The following is a 22173-nucleotide window of genomic DNA, read 5'->3' on the forward strand; positions in this document are numbered from 1 at the left end:
GTACGTGCACTTTATAAATTAAAGTTTCCATTATCGTAATTAGATTCCAAATATATGATTGACCACCATATCGAGATCATCACATCAGTCTGTGTAGTTCTGTTACCACGGTGATGAAACATCAGCGCACATACTTTACCATAATAATAATAACAGATTTTTGTCTGCTATAGTCACAGAGAATAGGGTAAAAAATGGATGGCTGGAAAGGACAGTTGGAGTAGGGATATACACACCACTGATTATCACATCTTTAACATGTCTCCCACATGAAATATGCCTGTACATTCATGAAGGGGTGGTGATTTCTTTTAGCAAAAAGGCACCATAACTAAAATATGAAATCTCATCCTGAATTTAAAATGTTACTCTACATTTTGAACTACTGCATGGAAAATGAAATCCTTGAAGTAAGGTTACGGGGACAAATCATCCTAAAACAGTTCAGATTGTGGTTCCATTTTACGTAGTGACGACATATGACTTTCATCCAGACCTTGATTTCAAAAACAATATTTTATTAGAATGAGAACTGTTCTGTGGGTTACCCGTGGTTTCCAGGCTAGTGGTGATGTCTCAGACATAGAATCATCTCTAGAGGATCAATCTGTACTTTGTCCAAATGAGATAGAAATGGAAAACTTCATAAATATGCTGCTTATAAATCAGGAATATTGCGCAAAAAATGACATCCCTTTGCAGAGGGCTTAAATGCAGAGGGTGACTAGTAAGTTGTATGTACATTTTATTTGTATTTTTATTTAACTAGGCAAGTCAGTTAAGAACAAATTCTTATTTACAATGACGGCCTACAACGGCCAAACCCGGATGACGTTGGGCCAATTGTGCACCGCCCTATGGGACTCCCAATCATGGCCGGTTGTGATACAGTTGTGTAAAAGCAAAACTAAATGTACAACGCAATGCGATGAGGGAAAAAACCAAGATCTATTTCACAATATAAGCTTATATCCATGGTTGGGAACCCGAACGTCTGGTTAGACTTTTCCCACAAGGCCCTCTGCTGCCGTCCGTCCACTGAAGATGACATCATTGACCGAGACGCCATCATAAGAGGACCCAGCCAGGCTAAGGGGTAGATTGTGGTCTCTGATGTATTGTCTCATATTTTCTGTTGATAGAAAAATCAAGCCCAAATCAACAGATATACAGTAGATAGGTATATTATAAAAATTATACATCTTTTTCAGTACAGGGCACAGAGATAAGACAGAACACACAATCAGAGATACCCAGCACAATAGAAAGAGTTAAATCTATTAAATGAAGACTGTCCCCGTCTTACCAAGTCGTTTCCAGTGTCCAAGGTAATATTGAGGAATGCAGTCCTACAGGAGATAAATTACATATTAAGACAATTATATTAGCTCTCCTGATCCCAGACCTGTATGAGCTAAAGCCATCGCTTAACTATCATCATAATGCCAAGGAGTTGGCTAAGCACATACAGACCAGCCTACAAATGGTGGAGGACGTTAAAACTAAGAGTGACTGGACAGGAAAGCAGGCACTCAGATCACATTTATGGAAGATAGCAGTGAAAGATGAATCCATCCTGTCAACAAATGTTAAAAAATAGGACATTTGTTCCCCTACAGTGTCAGTTCGGAAGTGAATATCGCGTCGTCTATCTATACAGACCATACCATTCAAATTGAACTATTTGTCTTGCTCAAAACTTCCTGCAATCTCTGCTGCCTGGTTGTTGGTTGACATGGGAGCGCAGAGAGATAACACAAATGGAAAAGGATTTGTTGGTGCTGATGAAATAAATGACAAGAGCATCTTAGCATACAACAGGGGGAATGACTTGGTGCAAGGGAAACATCAGGATTTGAGCTAGAAACCGGGAGATGCAGCACTATGAATACTGATGTAGCTGACTTGGGGTAGTGTGTGTCTGTGAAGGTGTGTGTAGGAGTAGGGGAAGAGGATCTAACATCCCAGTGCCCCTCTCCATCCTCCCTATCCAGTTCCATAGAGGGAATGGGGGAGAAAGACCAATACAGAAACAGAGGAGCCATCCATCTGGTGAGATAGTGATCATCAACAGGCTTGTTGATCTGTTTGCTCCAGTCTTTCTCCCCTGGGACATGAATAAGTTATGACATAGTGGAGCTCAACTGAAAACATCATTGGTTGGTTCGAATACTAACTGAATACAGGGCCCAATGAGGGCCTCTGGTGACACAGTGGTTAATGAATGAAATTGAACAAGAAGAGGCTTTTGATTCAAGTCTCTTGAAACACAAATGAAGACTTGTGAAACAGTTCGCTCACACGTCTTACCTTGAGTAGTGCAACGACGCTCCAGATAGGTGGTGTGGTAACGCCCAGGTGTGATGTCACCGCCTTGGTGGCCCTATCCAGGAGGAGCTGCTCGGTCACTTCCTCTGGATTCCCAAACACTTCCTGGAACCAGGCCCCGCCCATCATCACCTAGGGAACACAGGCAGTACACAGTAAGGCCATGAGCCCAACCATTTAGAGCAGGTTATCCCAAACTCTGTCCTACATTTTGGTTGTTGCCCTAGCACTACACAGCGGATTCAAATAATCAAAGCTTGATGAGTTGTTTTTTTAAAATTAGCTGTGTACTGCTAGGGCAAAAACCAAAGCGTACACCCATGGGAGGCCCCAGGACTGAGTTTAGGAAACTGTATGCCAGCCAGCCAGTTTAATAATAAATGAATCATCAAACATCCTTTGTCCTAAAGGACCTATAAGACCGTTGCTGAAGAAATGGAACTAAACTCAGCAAAAAAAGAAACGTCCCCTTTTCAGGACCCTGTCTTTCAAAGATAATTCGTAAAAATCCAAATAACTTCACAGATCTTCATTGTAAAGGGTTTAAACATTGTTTCCCATGCTTGTTCAACGAACCATAAACAATTAATGAACATGCACCTGTGGAAGACAGTAAGACAGTAACAGATTACAGACGGTAGGCAATTAAGGTCACAGTTATGAAAACTTAGGACACTAAAGAGGCCTTTCTACTGCCTCTGAAAAACACCAAAAGAAAGATGCCCAGGGTCCCTGCTCATCTGTGTGAGCGTGCCTTAGGCATGCTGCAAGGAGGCATGAGGACTGCAGATGTGGCCAGGGCAATAAATTGCCTGTATGTCTGTACTGTGAGACGCTTAAGACAGCGCTACAGGGAGACAGGACGGACAGCTGATCGTCCTCGCAGTGGCAGACCACATGTAACAACACCTGCATAGGATCGGTACATCCGAACACCACACCTGCGGGAAAGGTACAGGATGGCAACAACAACTGCCCGAGTTACACCAGGAACGCACAATCCCTCCATCAGCGCTCAGACTGTCCGCAATAGGCTGAGAGAGGCTGGACTGAGGGCTTGTAGGCCTGTTGTAAAGCAGGTCTTCACCAGACATCACCGGGAACAACGTCGCCTACGGGCACAAACCCACCGTCGCTGGACCAGACAGGACTGGCAAAAAGTTCTCTTCACTGACGGGCCGCGGTTGTCTCACCAGGGGTAATGGTTGGATTCTTGTATATCGTCGAAGGAATGAGCGTTACGCCGAGGCCTGTACTCTGGAGCGGGATCGATTTGGACGTTGATGGTCCGTCATGGTCTGGGGCGGTGTGTCACAGCATCATCGGACTGAGCTTGTTGTCATTGCAGGCAATCTCAACGCTGTGCGTTACAGGGAAGACATCCTCCTCCCTCATGTGGTACTCTTCCTGCAGGCTCATCCTGACATGACCCTCCAGCATGACAATGCCACCAGCCATACTGCTCGTTCTGTGCATGATTTCCTGCAAGACAGGAATGTCAGTGTTCTGCCATGGCCAGCGAAGAGCCCGGATCTCAATCCCATTGAGCACGTCTGGGACCTGTTGGATCGGCGGGTGAGGGCTAGGGCCATTCCCCCCAGAAATGTCCGGGAACTTGTAGGTGCCTTGGTAGAAGAGTGGGGTAACATCTCACAGCAAGAACTGGCAAATCTGGTGCAGTCCATGAGGAGGAGATGCATTGCAGTACTTAATGCAGCTGGTGGCCACACCAGATACTGACTGTTACTTTTGATTTTGACCCCCCCTTTGTTCAGGGACACATTATTCCATTTCTGTTAGTCACATGTCTGTGGAACTTGTTCAGTTTATGTCTCAGTTGTTGAATCTTATGTTCATACAAATATTTACACATGTTAAGTTTGCTGAAAATAAACACAGCTGACAGTGAGAGGACATTTATTTTTTTGCTGAGTTTACAATCCACAACAGCCTAGTTCAGGGCTACTGAGATATAGTCCCACGGATGGCTGCACCGTATTTGCCTTGGCCAACAGCTTGTCTGTTTGCATACATGTCTAGAGAAACAGGCATCTGCCCAGTAAACAAATAATGTCTTAAGAAGTCGAGGAGGAACATCAATAATGGAGTGATATTTGTTGTAGAAGTCAAGTCACATGGCACCAGAGGCTATTTGCAGTTAGTTATATGTCTTCCACACCAGGGTATTCCAAATAGAAAACTCATACCACCACCACCTCCTTGTGACATGACCCCATAAGCCTGACTGAGGCTGGACTGTGTTTGTAAGTGACTTGGAGATCTGTCATCCTGTTGTCTAAAGCATGTATAATTCACGCTGAGCGGAACACTGTATATGTTGATGGGTTCCACTGTAGTTTATACATGGAAGGTTGGTCCCTGCCATGCTGTGCATTATTAACATAGGAAAGCATTCTTGCACGGCCTATAACACACACATTGTAATTGTTTGTGTATGAGAGAGAGAATATAGTACATATATATTGTGTGTCTCTTACTGTTAGTCTGGTGGTGGGTCCTCCAGTGCGGTTGTGCTGAGGGAAGGGCACAGAGTCATAGACCACCCCTAGGAGACCTCTGTCTTCTGAGGATGGCACCAGGTGGCCAAAGCCCTGAGGCCACACAAGACAACACTCACATTAGATACACACACACATTCTGAAACACACCCATATCCATAGAAAATAACAGAGAATCTTCCAAAACAAATTGCTTCATTCTCATTGAGTGTTCTCACCGTGACAGGCAGGACGGAACCCTCGTACTCCAGGTTTACCACACCAACGGTCACTGTGGCGATCTCCAGTAGCTGCTGTGACAGGGGCTGTGCAGCAGAGGGCAGTGCTGAGGCCAGAGCTAAAGCAACACATAAGCACAACTGAAGACCAAAACCACACAGGCTTCCAGGTCCACAGGCAAAACAGCAGGGACTGAATTTAAGAATCACTGTTTGAAGTTAAAAGATTTAGGCTCAGTGATCCAGTTTAGTAAAAGTTAATTTACCTTTTGCCGGTAGAGCAGCAATGATATGATCAGCTTTGATGGTGCCGTCCTCCAGTTGAATCTGTGTTAAAAAATCAATTGCACAGACATCAGTTGATTAATTTACTGGATTTAATAAACAACTTAAAAATACATATACCACCACAACTCCAGTGCAATGGCAGTACACATACATGCGTCTCAACCCCCAGGTCTCCAGCAGTCTCACCTCCCAGCCGGTGCCATTAGTACTTAGCCCCATCACAGGGGTGTCTCTGTGCACCTCTACACGTCCCCCATTCCTCATCCTCTCCTCCAGGGCTTCTGGAAGGTTCTGTAAGCCCCTCTTCAGTGACCACTGGGCCCAGTTCTCCTGAGCGGCCCTCTTGGTCAGGGTAGAGCGGGGTACGTCTGGTCCAGGGCCTGGGGGGACAGTCACACTTGTTATTCATCTACTTAATTAGACAGGTCAGCAATATGACTTATGGGGACATGTAAGACTCTGAATTCCTATGTAGCGTCGGTGTGTTGGCGGACTCTCTCTCACCTGAGCCCAGCAACATTCCCAGGATGATGGAACCTCTGGCCTTCTCTGCGTTGTAGAGTGGCGGGAGACAAGAGCGCACACTCAGCTTCCTGCAGTCCCCTGCAAACACTCCCCTGCACAGGCTGTCGATGGCAATGTCTGCAAGCTGCAGAGAGAGAAGAGGAGCATACTGTCACTCTGAACTGATGTGGAAGTTGTGTGGACATCATTTAGGGTATTGTTTTTAATTCCATCTCACCTCAGTGCCCAGCCTTCTCGACACGAAGGAATGAACAGACTCATCCTCCTCCTTTCCTCTGCTGATCAGTATCTCCTTCAGAATGCTCTGGACCAGAGGACGAGAGAACGGAGGGACTGTACGCACTACTCCACTGGATGGAGGGAGAGAGACAGAGGGTGACTTGGATAGACAGACTACCTACAGTTGATTCATTTCACCATGTTGTGAATGCATGAACATAGCTGTTTGTGTCTAACGTGGTACTATTTTATCACTCATCCTTACCCCCTTACCCTAAGCCAGAAGGCATCTTGTGTAGCTGGCCTCCCACGTAGAGGTAACGGTTCTTAGAGGCCACGTGATCATAGGTGACTGGGAGGACCTCGCTCTCCAGCCCCAACTCTTCCACCTGTAGAAAACAGACTTTGATTTTTTACCTACTCTCAATCACACACACACACACACACACACACACACACACACACACACACACACACACACACACACACACACACACACACACACACACACACACACACACACACACACACACACACACACTTTACAGTGCCTACCATGTTGAGTGTGTTTCGTCCCATGGCTCCTGCAGGTCGTATCCCTCTGGGTCCATGTTCAAACACAGCTCCATCCTCCCTACGAGTTGAACTTAGCCAGCCTCCGAACCGTCCATCCCTCTCCAGCAGCACTATCTACAAAGACAGACAGGGAGAGATATTAATCTAATGTTGTACCTGTGCAGGGCCTAGTGGGCATCTCAGTAGTGTAATAACAGCTTAATTACAGTATGTTTGGCCTTACAGTAGAGATGTAGTCTACCTGCAGCATATGTGGAGATAGTTGTGGTAATGATATTTACCTTGGAGACCTGGGGGCTCTTGCTGAGGTGGAAGCAGGCTGACAGGCCCCCGATCCCCCCTCCCAGGACAGCCACTGTCTTCTGCATTCGGCCCTAGGATGCCCAGCTCTGTGCAATGGAACAGAACAGGGCTGTAATGTATATTCTGTACCACACAAATCCCTCAAGCATCAATGTGTAAATGGCATTAAGAGCAACTGAGCAAGCCAAGTAATGTTAGTAGAAACTTCAGTGAAGTGACCAAGCTTGGCTTTGGTTAAAGTGGGGGGAAACAAGGACAGCTGCACACTGTCAGACCGGTAACTGTCAAAGGCCTGGCCAAGCCTACTTGACCCCATGAGGAAGTGTTTTTGAAGCTGAGCTTCCCCTCGGGGTGAAGCAGTGACAAGGGTTTGTGGAATTCAGCTGTGACTACATCGATTTGCTCAAGGTCAATACTTCTAAAAATTGTAATTGTTAAACACTTACCTTGTACCTATATTTGTCCTCTGTAGTTGCGTGCCTGTTTGCTGAAATCCATACTTTGTTATGCAACGTTCGTCAAATACAACCACCGACCGTTTCCTAATTTCTGTTGCTCTAAAATGTGCCAATTGAATCTCAGTTTAGGCAGGGTAATGTACGTTTTAGAGCAATCTTTGAGAAATAGAAAACGTTGAAATGGTCAGTGGTTGTATTTGACCAATGTTTGGTTAAAAAGTATGGACAAAGAAAGGCACGCAACTACAGAAGACAAACATAGGTACAAGGTAAGTGTTTCATAATTGACATTTTTTAAAGTAATAACCTTGGGTGAATCGATGTAGTCAGAGACTGACTTCCACAAAGCCTGGTCCCTGCTCAACTCCGTGGGTGGAGATAATCAGAAACTTCCTTCACCACAGAGTTGAGTTTAGTTAGCTACAAGGGCCCATTACTAAAACAATATGATGGTGTCTCTCACTCATCAAACAGATGACTGACTCAGAGAGTTGTAGCCTATGTCTCCCACTAATCTTGAGTGGAGAAGGAGGGTTGGGTCTGGGTGGTGGCCCCTGATAAGATGATGACATAATGACAGCCCCTTTCAATCTGCTTGCTGTCTGGAGACTCAGAGAGACAAGAGAAATGTACTTTCTTGAAAGAAATACTTTTGTGTACAGTCAGTGACAGTTTTCACTTTGATCCAGTTGAGCATATACCTAGCAGTAGCTGGATACAGCAATAGCCTAAATACAGCTAGCTTGAAGATGATATTGTGTTACTTTTTACTTTCGTTTATTTGGTCAATATTTTCTTAACTCTTCTGGAACTGCACTGTTGGTTAAGGAATTGTAAGTAAGCATTTCACGTTAAGGTCTACACTTGTTGCATTCGGCGCATGTGACAAATAAAGTTTGATTTGATAGCTAATAATTAGTTAGATAAGTAAGGCCAGTGAACGTGCAAAGGCATGATGCCAAATTACGGTAGGGGCCAAAGGCAGTCATTCGGTTGTGTGCAGTTTTACTGTAAATGACAATACACCAGCAATATATCAGATGGAACTAAGTAACGTTAGTTTTGAAGGAGTCTTCGCTCACAACACCTGTTCTCAGGTGTTACCCAATGCATTCAAAATAACCGCAAACGTTGTTAGCCGGTTAGCATGCAAAACAACTGGGGAAAAGTGTAGCATACATTGGAAAGGAAGGCACAACTTCACGAGAGGTAAACAGACATAACGATATGCTTATTGGAATAAATGTAGAAATGTCTAGAAATTACCTTTTGCGGTCTAAAGTTGGAGTCACGACTCATATGAACCTCCGTGACATACCATTGATGACAGAGGACTTCGTCGCTGCTTTGAACAACCAATTACAATCACCGATGTTGTCTTCTTTGCTGGAAATCCTTTGCTTGTTCTTTCTGTATGGTTGCCATCTAGTGTACGGGAAAGCAATTACAACATGGCTTTCTTTTATTGCAAAAAAATGAAATGACTCATTTGCAGCGGTATTTGTATTTAATGTATTTTATTAAAACCATAATGACCCATAACTTCATAAACTGGATACAACTTCACCATACAATGATTATCATCGACCTTCATCAATCTGCCCAAGGCTTTCGACTCTGTCAGTCACCGTATTCTTATCAGCAGACTCAACAGCCTTGGTTTCTCTAATGACTGCGTTGCCTGGTTCACTAACCAGTGTTGCCAACTTAGCGACTTTGTCGCTATATTTAGGGAGTATTCAGACCCCTCTAGCGACACATTTTTTAAAAATCGTCTAGTGACAAATCTAGCGACTTTTTCTGGTGTTATTGGAGACTTTTGGATACTCTGATGTGAAAGCACGTATCGTTCTTACTCTTCTCAACAAGCAGCGGGTGCTGCCGTGGGCCGTGGGCCGTGGGCCCCACCCTCCACCCCTGTCCCAAAGCACTCACACGCGGCCCAGTCCTCGCGCAGCAGTCCCTCCCAGCTGCAGTCAGAGCAGGAGATGTTCACCCCTCCACGTCCAGACTGCAAATTAATTGCGCATGCGGGAAGCTGCCGCTGGCTGATCATGGCTTACATTCAGGGCGGGATGTAAATGTAAAATGTTCTTTGTCTAAAATAAATCACTGCACAAAAATAAATCACTGTATTTGACTCACACAGCCTCAGTCACTTACTCACCTTGTCCACTGTGTGTGTGTGTGCCTCTCTGTGACATAAGCTAAACATCTAGCTGGCTAGCTCATCATGTCTCAGTCTAAACTGTACACTCAAAAATACAGAAAGGAGTGGGAATCAAACCCTGAATTCAAAGGCTGATTGAAGCCGTTTATTGGAGATGATACACGAGCATACTGCCTGTATTGTAAGGCTGATTTCTACGCCAAACTTAGTGATGTAAAAAACACATGACAACTCAAAAACATACTCAAAAGGCAAAGCCTTATAACAGTTCCACCCAAAACAAGCTGCCATTTATGGTTAAAAACATTGACTGCAAAAAAGGCTGAGGCCACCATGGCATTAGCTATCACTGAACACTGTTCCATCCTGGCATGTGATCACATTGGAGAAGAATGTAGAGCTGCTTTCTCAGACTCCACTGCTGCTACCAACTTCAAAATGCACAGGACAAAGTGCAAAGAAATTATTAATGGTGTTCTAGCACCATACTTTCTGAAAAAGTTGGTCGCAGATGTGGGTGACCAGCGTTTCAGCCTCCTCCTCGATGAGTCCACGGATATAAGTGTTTCTAAGTACCTGGGGGTTGTGATAAGGTACTTTAGTTACACCAAGCAGACAATTGTATCAACGTTTCTGGGGCTTGTTGAGTTGGAGGGAGGAGATGCCAAATCTATAGCCCTCTGTTGTGGCTTTCCTCGAGAAGTGTTGTCTTAAAAAAGAGAAACTCCTGGGGATAGGGACTGACAATGCCTCTGTTATGACAGAGATTAACAATGGGGTCCATAAAGTGCTGAAGGAGGAGTATGGCCTCAAATATCTGCTTCTTATTCGCTGTGTGTGCCACTCTCTATAGCTTGCTCATTTGTAGTTCTCAACATATTTAGGGTGTTTTTTACTCACTTTTTGTCTCTCTCACGACATTATTCCTCTCTCCTACAGCATCCATCACAATTACATGCACATGGCCAATTATGCAAACTAGGTGATAACGTCATTTAGCGACTTCTAGCGACTTTTAGGACAGCCAATAGCTACTTTCCTAACTGAGAAGTTGGCAACAGTGTCACTAACTACTTCTCAGATAGAGTTCAGTGTGTCAAACCTGTTGTCCGGACCTCTGGCAGTCTCTATGGGGGTGTCACAGGGTTCAATTCTCGGGCCGACTCTTTTCTCTGTATATATCAATGATGTCGCTCTTGCTGCGGGTGATTCTTTGATCCACCTCTACGCAGACGACACCATTCTGTATACATCTGGCCCTTCTTTGGACACTGTTAACAAACCTCCAAACGAGCTTCAATGCCATACAACACTCCTTCTGTGGCCTCCAACTGCTCTTAAACGCTAGTAAAACGAAATGCATGCTCTTCAACCAATTGCTGCCCGCACCCACCCGCCCGACTAGCATCACTACTCTGGACGGTTCTGACTTAGAATATGTGGACAACTATAAATACCTAGGTATCCGGCTAGACTGTAAACTCTCCTTTCAGAATCATATTAAGCATCTCCAATCCGAAATTAAATCTAGAATCGACTTCCTATTTCGCAACAAAGCCTCCTTCACTCATGCTGCCAAACATACCCTCGTAAAAATGACTATCCTACCGATCCTTGACTTCGGCGATGTCCTTTACAAAATAGCATCCAACACTCTACTCAGCAAATTGGATGCAGTCTATCACAGTGCCATCCGTTTTGTCACCAAAGCCCCATATACTACGCACCACTGTGACCTGTATGCTCTCATTGGCTGGTACTCGCTACATATTCATCGCCAAACCCACTGGCTCCAGGTCATCTATAAGTCTTTGCTAGGTAAAGCTCTGCCTTATCTCAGCGCACTGGTCAGCATAGCAACACCCACCCGTAGCACGCGCTCCAGCAGGTATATTTCACTGGTCATCCTCAAATCCAACATCTCTTTGGCCGCCTTTCCTTCCAGTTCTCTGCTGCCAATGACTGGTACGAATTGCAAAAATCACTGAAGTTGGAGACTTATATCTTCCTCACTAACTTTAAACATCAGCTGTCAGAGCAGCTTACCGATCGCTGCAGCTGTACACAGAACATCTGTAAATTGCCCATCCAACCAACTACCTACATCATCCCATATTTGTTTTCTTTCTGCTCTTTTGCACACCAGTATTTCTACTTGCACATCCTCATCTGCACATCTATCACTCCAGTGTTAATTGCTAAATTGTAATTACTTCGCCACTATGGCCTATTTATTGCCTTACCTCCTTACTTAATTTGCACACACTGTATACAGATTTTTCTATTGTGTTATTGACTGTACGTTTGTTTATCCCATGTGTAACTCTGTGTTGTTTTTGTCGCACTGCTTTGCTTTATCTTGGCGAGGTCGCAGTTGTAAATGAGAACTTGTTCTCAACTGGCCTACCTGGTTAAATAAAGGTGAAGAAAAAAATATATATATATTTATTTGTACTGTATTTGTGAGACATTCTACTGCACTGTTGGAGATACAGTTGAAGTCGGAAGTTTACATACACCTTAGGCAAAAACATTTAAACTCAGTTTTTCACAATTCCTGACATTTAATCCGAGTAAAAATGCCCTTTCTTAGGTCAGTTAGGATCACCACTTTATTTTAAGAATGTGAAATGTCAGAATAATAGTAGAGAGAATGATTTATTTCAGCTTTTATTTCTTTCACCACATTCACAGTGGGTCAGAAGTTTACATACACTCAATTAGTATTTGGTATTAGTATTTGGTAGCATTGTATTTGGTAGCATTGACTCCTGAGCGGTATAATGGTTGCGTGGTCCCATGGTGTTTATACTTGCGTACTATTGTTTGTACAGATGAACGTGGTACCTTCAGGCGTTTGGAAATTGCTCTCAAAGATGAACCAGACATGTGGAAGTCTACAATTTTTTTCTAAGGTCTTGGCTGATTTCTTTTGATTTTCCCATGATGTTATGCAAAGAGGCAATGAGTTTGAAGGTATGCCTTGAAATACATCCACAGGTACACCTCCAATTGACTCAAAATATGTCAATTAGCTTATCAGAAGCTTCTATAGCCATCATTTTCTATATTATAGTCATAATTTTCTGGAATTTTCCAAGCTGTTTAAAGGCACAGTCAACTTAGTGTATGCAAACTTCTGATCCACTGGAATTGTGATACAGTGAATTTTAAGTGAAAAATTCTGTCTGTAAACAATTGTTGGAAAAATGACTTGTGTCATGCACAAAGTAGATGTCCTAAACGACTTGCCAAAATTATACTGTAAGGTCTACCTCTACCTACACCTGTTGTATTCGGCACATGTAACAATTAAAAGTTGATTTTAAATCTGTGTATGCAACCAATAAACTTAGACGTTATCTAGATTTTAATATAGAACGTTGACCCAGTCATTCAGATTATCCAGAGCCTCTGACATCTCACATCATGGCTTTGATACAACAGGAGACAAAAATAATGTATCTAGCTCGTTAAATAAAAAGTTAAATAAAATGTTTTAAAAATATACAGTTTGTTGAAATGACATGTCACTAAAGCTTGCAAGGGTCGGTCTGTCTGTCTGTCTGCTTTCCCCCCCCCCCCCCCCTCCCTCTGATTCCAAAAGTTCTACAACATAATGAACAAGGGCAGCCTTTCTGTGGGAAGCTAGTGCACTACACAACAGCTCCTGCAGCCTGGGGAAGTCCAGCTCCCCTGGGTGGAGAGCTGACACCAGGACATTTGCTTCACATCCTCTGGGACCTCAACTCCTCCAGCTGTGGCTGCCAGCCTCTTCCTCTCAATCTCCATCTGACGCATTCTCATTCTTTCCCAGGCACAGGTCTTACAGGGTCCTGTGAGCTTCTCCTGGACCAGGTCCCACTCCTGTTCAGCTCTGACTAAGAACAGAGGTTGGTCCCTGTCTCGGAGCTTCATGATAGTGCAGCACCAAGACAACCTCCCAGAGTCTGAGGTGAGGACCACCTACACATCGAAGTGTTCAATAGGGTGGTTTTGACCATCGAGGCTTGGAATTGTCCAAATCCAAATGTTGGGGATTTTAGGGTGCAGGACCATTGGTGATTTGGGGTGTAGGACGATCGGTTGGTTCTCAGTGGGAGGGTTATTCCTCTTATTGTCATCCTCCTCACTTTCCTTAACCTGTCCTTTTCCTTCTCTCAAGCACTTTCGTCAGAGTCCCAGAAAACTCAATTTCATCATCTGCATCTCCATCACTAGCTTCCTCATCCGCACTTTTCTCCTCATCTCCTAACCCACACAGTGCTCTGGCCAGCTGAGTATTGGCCTCCTGGGTTCCCCAGTAACAGCCACATCTAAAGGGAAGTGGTCATACAGTTCCAACACCACCACCAGCGTGCCTTCCAGTCCTGTCGCCCGTGGAGACGATCGCCATGGTGCCAGCAGCAGCTCCACCATTTCTTCACTCAGTTTCCCAGTCATCATGAGCTCAGTTTATCTCCCTGAGAAAAAACAAAGGAGTATTAAAAAGGTATATGTCACAATTATATGTTCCTAAGACTTTATATTGTACACAATGCTCGTTACAAAACCAATAACTAGCCTACGAATATTGTTGCACTCTCTTTGTCTAGGGGTCCTAGGCTAACCGGAATTAATGTACATTTATGTGAGAAATCAACGTATGTGCCTAGGTGTTGAATGTACATGTGCCCAGGGAGACAGCAATCTTACCTTGGTCCAGGGCCAGCTCTGTCTCTCTTGACCTGTTGGTCAGCCAGTCAAAGCTATTATATATTTTTTCAGTTGGTGATTAAATATAAATATGTATATATGTAAATATAAATAAAGTCCAAAAAATAAATGAAATGTAACGATGTGCGCTGAGAGTAGGGAAGCAAGTTCAGGGAGTGCGTGTTTTAATAAAATAAACGGAACATAATACAAAACAAGAAACGCTAACAGCGCACAGACTTAACACTGGAACAGAAACAATAACGCCTGGGGAAGAAACCAAAGGGAGTGACATATATAGGGAAGGTAATCAGGGAGGTGATGGAGTTCAGGTGAGTCTGACGACGCACAGGTGCGCGTAACTATTGTGACAGGTGTGAGCCATAAGGAGCAGCCTGGTGACCTAGAGGCCGGAGAGGGAGCATATGTGACACGAAAGGCCTCATGGCCACCAAACAAAACCCACAGCCTTTACAGCTTGCAAGGTGGGATACTGACTGACGATCACTTTCTTCATATTATTCGTCTTTTTCTTCAATAAGGTTTAATGGCGGTTTGCATCCATTATATGTTGTATTACCACCACCAACAATACTTTTTTGGTGGTTGGCGTCCAACTTTATGTTCCATTCCAGCCACCTACTGAACTGACTATCACCTTCATTGACAGCACCTGCTTATCAACTCACCTCAGCACCTGCTGCGTCCTGGGGGAATGGAGTGTGGAAGTGTATCATGTCAATGTGTTGCCTAACTGTGTGCTAACACTACGCTACCTACTACATAACACTATGAAGTAAGAAACAATCAGATTTTAGGGTAGCACTACATTACAGCACTTTCTCCCGTCTACTGTAATGTAAAGTGATACTGATTTAGTTGGACAGAGAATACTTAAGCATAAATAATGACAGACTACTTACCTTGCAGAGATAAAATAAAAATGATATGCAGACTTGATTTTAAGGCTAATATCACTAGAGTGGTTTTTCCTCTTGTATTGAGTAATCCTTCTCTTCTGGAGGTTTGCCGATGTAGTAAGTTCTTTAGGAATAACATCTGAACCCCGTTCACTTCACTGTTGACCAAGTCAGTCACATGCTGCATTGTAAATACACCACAGATATAGATCTTTTTTTCAGGTGGAGCAAGGTGTGTGTAGTCCCACGGGAAAATTCAGCGAGCAAGAGAGGCTGGTGTTAGCAAGACTATGGTGTGTGAATACAGAGAGAGACAAACTGGTGACTGTTATTGGAAACACAAGAACTGGCTGCTTTCATCACAAGAATATTACTTGGTATGAAACAAGATTACATTTGTTGTTTGATATTCAGATCATAATTATTACCATACAATTACAAATGTCACTTATTTTACTTTACATTTAACTTTTTAGTGACAGGGGGCAGTATTCGGAAATTCGGATGAATGACGTGCCCAAAGTAAACTGCCTGTTACTCAGGTCCAGAGGCTAGGATATGCATATACTTGGTAGAATTGGATAGAAAACACTCGGAAGTAGTTTCTAAAACTGTTAAAATAATGTCTGTGAGTATAACAGAACTGATATGGCAGGCGAAAACCTGAGTAAAATCCATCCAGGAAGTATAAAGAGGGACTTTATCGAACAAAACGACCATTTATTGTGTAACTGGGACCCTTCTGATTGCAACCAGATGAAGATCTTCAAAGGTAAGTGATTAATTTTATTGCTATTTCTGACTTTCGTGACTCATCTGCTTGGTTGGAAAATGTTTGTATGCTTTTGTGTGCGGGGCGCTGTCCTCAGATAATCGCATGTTATGCTTTCGCCGTAAAGCCTTTTTGAAATCTGACAAAGCGGCTGGATTAACAAGAAGTTAATCTTTTAACCGATGTATAACACTTGTTTTTTCATGAATGTTTATTATTACTATTTCTGTCATTTGAATTTGGCGCACTGCAATTTCACCGGATGTTGTCGAGGTGGGTCGCTAGCCGTGTGTTTAGGATATATATTAAACACACAAAAAGAAGTGACAAGTGAAAGGAACATTTTAAGATAATGTATTAAAAGCCAAAGAGGTTTTAAGACAATAACCTACAAGTTTCTTTATAGACCAAATGTAATGTAGAGCCTAACAAAAGCATTATTGTGACATGAAATTACTTTGTAGAGGTTTTTAATCATCCATTCATGAGAAACACAATTCTCAACAATGTAGCCTACTACCTAATGAAATTGTCCTGTATCCTGTTTGAGTGTGAACAGTTAAGAAGATCAATGGCACTTCTCCCCAGCAGATGTCATCATTGCTTTTCATCTCAACCTACTAATAGTAACGCCACTCAGCCCACTGGAATAGTGTATTATTGAGCTATGTCAAATAGGCCTGTTGACAATAAATTCAATGTTGCAAACCACCCAATTAGTCAATATACAATACACACATACAAAACAATGAAGATGCATGTAAACATACTGTACAAAGATGTATATTCATTCATGTTTTTAGGAACCTGGGATCAAGACATGTGCAGACATGCCCCTTGACATCATGGAAGTAGACTACATTTAACAGCAAGCTGAGACAGGTGCTGAGCACAGCAGGTGCAACAGAATGACAGGTGTTTGGTCAACAGAAGAAGATGCTCAGGGCCTGACATCACTGCAGGGGAGGTAATGTTTGTTGTGTGTAAAAATAGATGATGTGACGATTGCTCTAACTCTAACAGTCTTTAAATCTGCTAATTTAAGAGACTGCTGTAACCTAAAAAGGTCAAGAATGGTTAAATACCGGTTGCTATAGGTGTAGCATTATATAGCCTAAGGGTAGACTGAGGACTGATGGCTTCAGGCAGAACTGCTCACTTTCTGTCTGGGCCAGATATAGTCTAGGTTTATCATGAATCCATTTCTTTTGTCATATTTTGTAGTCAATATCTCAGTGTTTCCATTCAAAAGGACCACAATGCAATCTCTTGCTGCGCCAGACTGGTTGGACCACTTCTGTTGCTGCTAGTGTGAATAAGATCAAGCCACTCCCTGGACACATTCCCATGTCAACAATTCATTACATCCAGCCAGACCCGACATTCTCTTGGATCTGTTAGGAACACTTGCACTTGGGTCTGTTATTTATTCACTGTCTTTTTCTTCTCTGCTCAGGAGCAGTGGGTTTAGAAGGAGCTGACAGAAGGACTGCTACCATGGCTGATGGCATAGGAACCACCTGTCTTATGGTCATTCTCATCCTGGGGAATATATTTGGAGCTGTAAGAGTTGCACTTGATTTTATTCCTATAGTAGCTGTATTTTGAAAGTATTTTTTTAATCATATGTAATCATATGGTAGACAAATGTTGTGCAGATCTATGGTGTTGTCCTAGAAATGTATTACAGTACATTAGATTTCTGGTCCTTTTCAGCACTATACTGTACGGGTTATTAACACTTTCTATTGTAATGTAGGATTCTGTTATAATAATGGGTTACAATTTGTTATAACTCTTAATAAACCTGTTATTACCTTATTATAGGCAGCAGGTCTTGCCCTTTGCGCTCTGGCCATCTGGGTTGCAGTAGATGATTACAAGCTCTACCCAATATCTAGTGTGTCGGGGAAAGATGACATCTTTGCCGGGGCCTGGATTGCCATTTTCACAGGCTTTGCCTTCTTCTGCATGTGTGTCTTTGGTATCTTGGCTGCTGCGATGAAGAGCCGTGCCTTAATGCTAACAGTAAGACTTTGATACTAAATTCATCACAATTTATTTGGTCACTGAAGTTCTTAATTTGTTCATCTGAACACTGCTTCAAAATATATCATTCAAGTGGAATATATGGTTTGTCTATATCTCTTTCCCTGTTGTTCTTTTCAAGTAAAGGAAAATGTTTATTTTGTGATTTTGACAGTATCTGATCCTGATGTTGATCATCTACATATTTGAGTGTGCCTCATGTATCACTGCAGTCACCAACAGAGATTATGTGAGTACATGGGAAATGGACACCTTGGGGTACCTTCAGATCTTCACATTGTTTGACCAGCACAATTCTAGAAACACAACTTAAACGTATTCTCCCGTTTTGTCTCATCCTCTCCTATGTGCTGTTTGTAGCTGGTTGGAAACAGTAATCTGGTGAAGAAGCAGATGCTGAAGTACTATGCAGCCGACGGTGACTCTGGCAGTCGGATCACACTGACATGGAACAAAGTGATGAAAGAGGTGACTGGTCACCAAAACAAAGGAATCTGTCATAGGATAATCTGACTAATCAGAGCCACACCACACATTCCAAACAGACGACTAGCACGAAGACCGACTAAACCTTGGTTATTGTGTGGAGTATCTGTTAGGGAAAGGTATCACATTCCACTAACACACACACACAGTCACACACTCACACGCACACACCCTTGGGAGTAGCAGATGATTTTTCAGGTCTGACATGTCTTAGCATGCCTGTCTCTCTCCATCATCAATGCCAGAGTGACGCTGCGTCTCTGCTGGGTGAACCGGTTTGGACAGCCCAATAGTGTGGGAAAGACAAGGGATAGGATCAGTTTGCTGCACAGGGGCAGAAACAACCACTGCAGGCTGTGTTGATGTAGCTAGGATAAAGAATGTAGAGCTGAGGGACACAGTAGACAATTGTCACAGTAAACATGTGTATCAGTAACACGTTCTACAAATACTTATACAGTAGCTTGTTCTGTTTGAGTGAAGTGAGTTAAGTCTGTCACAACATCAGTTTGTCGACTGAATAACTAAACTATTCCTGTTTGATTGAAGAATATTCCTCACCCATCTATTGTTTCTACAACATCCTCTCCTCTCCTATTTCAGGTGGAGTGTTGTGGAACAGATGGCCCAGTGGACTGGATAGAGTACAACTCCACCTTCAGGGAGAAGTTTGGTACAGACTACCCCTGGCCCACACACTGCTGCAAGAGGAAGAACAACTACGAGGTGGTGAATGTAGAGGCCTGCAAGAACGGCCAGAACACCACCATGTTCACTAAGGTGAGAAAACACATTCCCATTGCCTAAAACCTAAGAGGATTCTCTGGTTCTCTAATTTGCACTTGAAGGCTCAAGATTTAAGTAGCTCATAACCACAGATCTAGGATCTGATTATACAGTACCTACCATGAATTATAACTGTACTGTAACTAATAACAGTATGGAAAATATCTGACCATGTACAGTATCAGTGGTTAGGGGTCATTTATACCTCCCACTTGAAGTAAGCACATTCTTGAAGCACAAGCACATTGGGGCGGCAGGGAGCCTAGTGGTTAGAGCGCTGGACTAGTAACCGAAAGGTTGCAAGATCGAATCCCTGAGCTGACAAGGTAAAAATCGGTTGTTTTGCCCCTAGTTAAATAAAGGTCAAATAAAAAAAATGTTGCTCTATCTTTCTACCCAGGGCTGCTTCAACCACATTGAGTCTGTGTTCAGTCGATATACATGGGCTATCAGTTGGTATGGTTTCGCTGTGCTAATGTTTATGGTGAGTATTCAGTTGGTCTACTTAGGTTGGTAAATAGTTAAGTATTCAGTTGGTCTACTTAGGTTGGTAAATAGTTAAGTATTCAGTTGGTCTACTTAGGTTGGTAAATAGTTAAGTATTCAGTTGGTCTACTTAGGTTGGTAAATAGTTAAGTATTCAGTTGGTTTACTTAGGTTGGAAAATAGTTAAGTATTCAGTTGGTCTACTTAGGTTGGTAAATAGTTAAGTATTCAGTTGGTCTACTTAGGTTGGTAAATAGTTAAGTATTTAGTTGCAACAGTTTAATTACCTGAAAATGATTTATCGGACACCTTTGGATACTACACAACATACAGTAGAGACATGATCATAACATAAAGTCTAACAACATTTGTACTTTCTTGCTGTAAGTCTAACGTTCCCTTGTCTTTATTTTATTCAGTTCTGTCTGTTGATCCTGGCAATGGTGTACTACCTGATTCTGTGAGAAGTCTGGAGGTGATGTCTCTAACCCATGTTTTTGACTTTCTGCTGAAGCCACACCAACCCTCACTTCAGCAACTACAGTGCATTGCAAAGGTATTCACACCCTTGGCGTTATTTTGATGAATTACAACCTGTAATTTAAATAGATTTTTATTTGGATTTCATGTAATGGACATACACAAAATAGTCCAAATTGGTGAAGTGAAATTTTAAGAATGACTTGTTTAAAAAAAAAATGTAAGAATTTAAAACGGATAAGTGGTACGTGCATATACATTCAACCCCTTTGCTATGAAGCCCCTAAATAAGATCTGGTGCAACCAATTACCTTCATACGTCACATAATTAGTTCAATACAGTCCACCTATGTGCAATCTAAGTGTCACATGATCGGTCACATGATCTCAGTATATATACACCTGTTCTGAAAGGCCCCAGAGTCTGCAACACCACTAAGCAGCACCACCAAGCAAGCGGCACTATGAAGATCAAGGAGCTCTTCAAACAGGTCAGGGACAAAGTTGTGGATAAGTGCAGATCAGGGTTGGGTTATAAAAAAATATCTGAAACGTAGAAAATCCCACGGAACACCATTAAATCCATTATTAAAAAATTGAAAGAATATGGCACCACAACAAACCTGCCAATAGAGGGCCCACCAAAACTCACGGACCAGGCAAGGAGGGCATTAATCAGAGAGGCAACAAAGAGACCAAAGATAACCCTGAAGGAGCTGCAAAGCTCCACAGCGGAAATTCGAGTATATGTCCATAGGACCACTTTAAGCCATACACTCCACAGAGCTGGGCTTTACGGAAGAGTGGCCAGAAAAAAATAAGCAAACAGGTTTGGTGTTTGCCAAAAGGCATGTGGGATACTCCCCAAACATATGGAAGAAGGTACTCTGGTCAGATGAGACTAAAATGTAGGTTTTTGGCCATCAAGGAAACCACTATGTCTGGTGCAAACCCAACACATCTCATCACCTCGAGAACACCAAAAACACCATGTTTTTCATTGGCAGGGACTGGGAAACTGGTCAGAATTGAAGGAATGATGGCTGGCGCTAAATACAGGGAAATTCTTGAGGGAAACCTGTTTCAGTCTTCCAGAGAGTTGAGACTGGGATGGAGGTTCACCTTCCAGGAGGACAATGACCCTAAGCATACTGCTAAAGCAACACTCGAGTGGTTTAAGGGGAAACATTTAAATGTCTTGGAATGGCCTAGTCAAAGCCCAGACCTCAATCCAATTGAGAATCTGTGGTATGACTTAAAGATTGCTGTACACCAGCGGAACCCATCCAACTTGAAGGAGCTGGAGCAGTTTTGCCTTGAAGAATGGGCAAAAATCCCAGTGGCTAGATGTGCCAAGCTTATAGAGACATACCCCAAGAGACTTACAACTGTAATTGCTGCAAAAGGTGACTCTACAAAGTATTTACTCTGGGGGGGGTGAATAGTTATGCATGCTAAAGTTTTCTGTTTTTTTGTTTTATTTCTTGTTTGTTTCACAATAAAAAATATTTTGCATCTTCAAAAGGATAGGCATGTTGTGTAAATCAAATGATACAAACCCCCCCAAAAATAAATTTTAATTCCAGGTTGTAAGGCAACAAAATTGGAAAAATGCCAAGGGGGGTGAATACTTTCGCAAGCCACTGTACCTAATTTCTTAAATAACAAATGTCTGTGGGAATGATGACAGAAAAGTGTTTCTGATATATAGAGAATGAACACTGTGTAGGGATTTTCCATCTTTTTAGGTAAATGGTCTCAAATTTGTATATTTTATTTATGTTTATTTTTTTAATGGTGTATTGCACTGTAAATGCTAGATGAACAAATGGTGATTGGCCTGAAAACTTCAAAGTCCTAACTGCTTTGGTAATGGGATAGATATATAGTTCTTA

General features: G+C 42.7%; 2 protein-coding genes across 2 annotated transcripts; one reads left to right on the top strand and one right to left on the bottom strand.

The window, feature by feature from the left end:
• Positions 1-497: 497 nt before the first annotated feature.
• On the bottom strand, positions 498-8784 carry LOC120048538 (protoporphyrinogen oxidase-like). The gene is made up of 13 exons (XM_038994603.1): positions 8701-8784; positions 6955-7062; positions 6653-6787; positions 6371-6486; positions 6096-6228; positions 5858-6002; positions 5540-5733; positions 5332-5392; positions 5066-5184; positions 4827-4940; positions 2311-2460; positions 1307-1349; positions 498-1132 (listed from the first exon to the last, which is right to left on the bottom strand). Exons 2-13 carry the CDS (start codon positions 7039-7041, stop codon positions 999-1001), a joined length of 1431 nt encoding a protein of 476 aa, XP_038850531.1. The 5' UTR covers positions 7042-7062; positions 8701-8784; the 3' UTR covers positions 498-998.
• Positions 8785-13520: 4736 nt separating this feature from the next.
• On the top strand, positions 13521-20262 carry LOC120047212 (uroplakin-1a-like). The gene is made up of 7 exons (XM_038992743.1): positions 13521-13559; positions 17819-18019; positions 18195-18269; positions 18401-18508; positions 19130-19306; positions 19713-19796; positions 20218-20262. The coding sequence occupies exons 1-7, from the start codon at positions 13521-13523 to the stop codon at positions 20260-20262; spliced, it is 729 nt and encodes a 242-aa protein (XP_038848671.1).
• The last annotated feature ends 1911 nt before the right edge of the window (positions 20263-22173 follow it).

The sequence above is a fragment of the Salvelinus namaycush genome, chromosome 5 (assembly GCF_016432855.1).
Source record: "Salvelinus namaycush isolate Seneca chromosome 5, SaNama_1.0, whole genome shotgun sequence".
Classification (NCBI taxonomy): domain Eukaryota; kingdom Metazoa; phylum Chordata; class Actinopteri; order Salmoniformes; family Salmonidae; genus Salvelinus; species Salvelinus namaycush.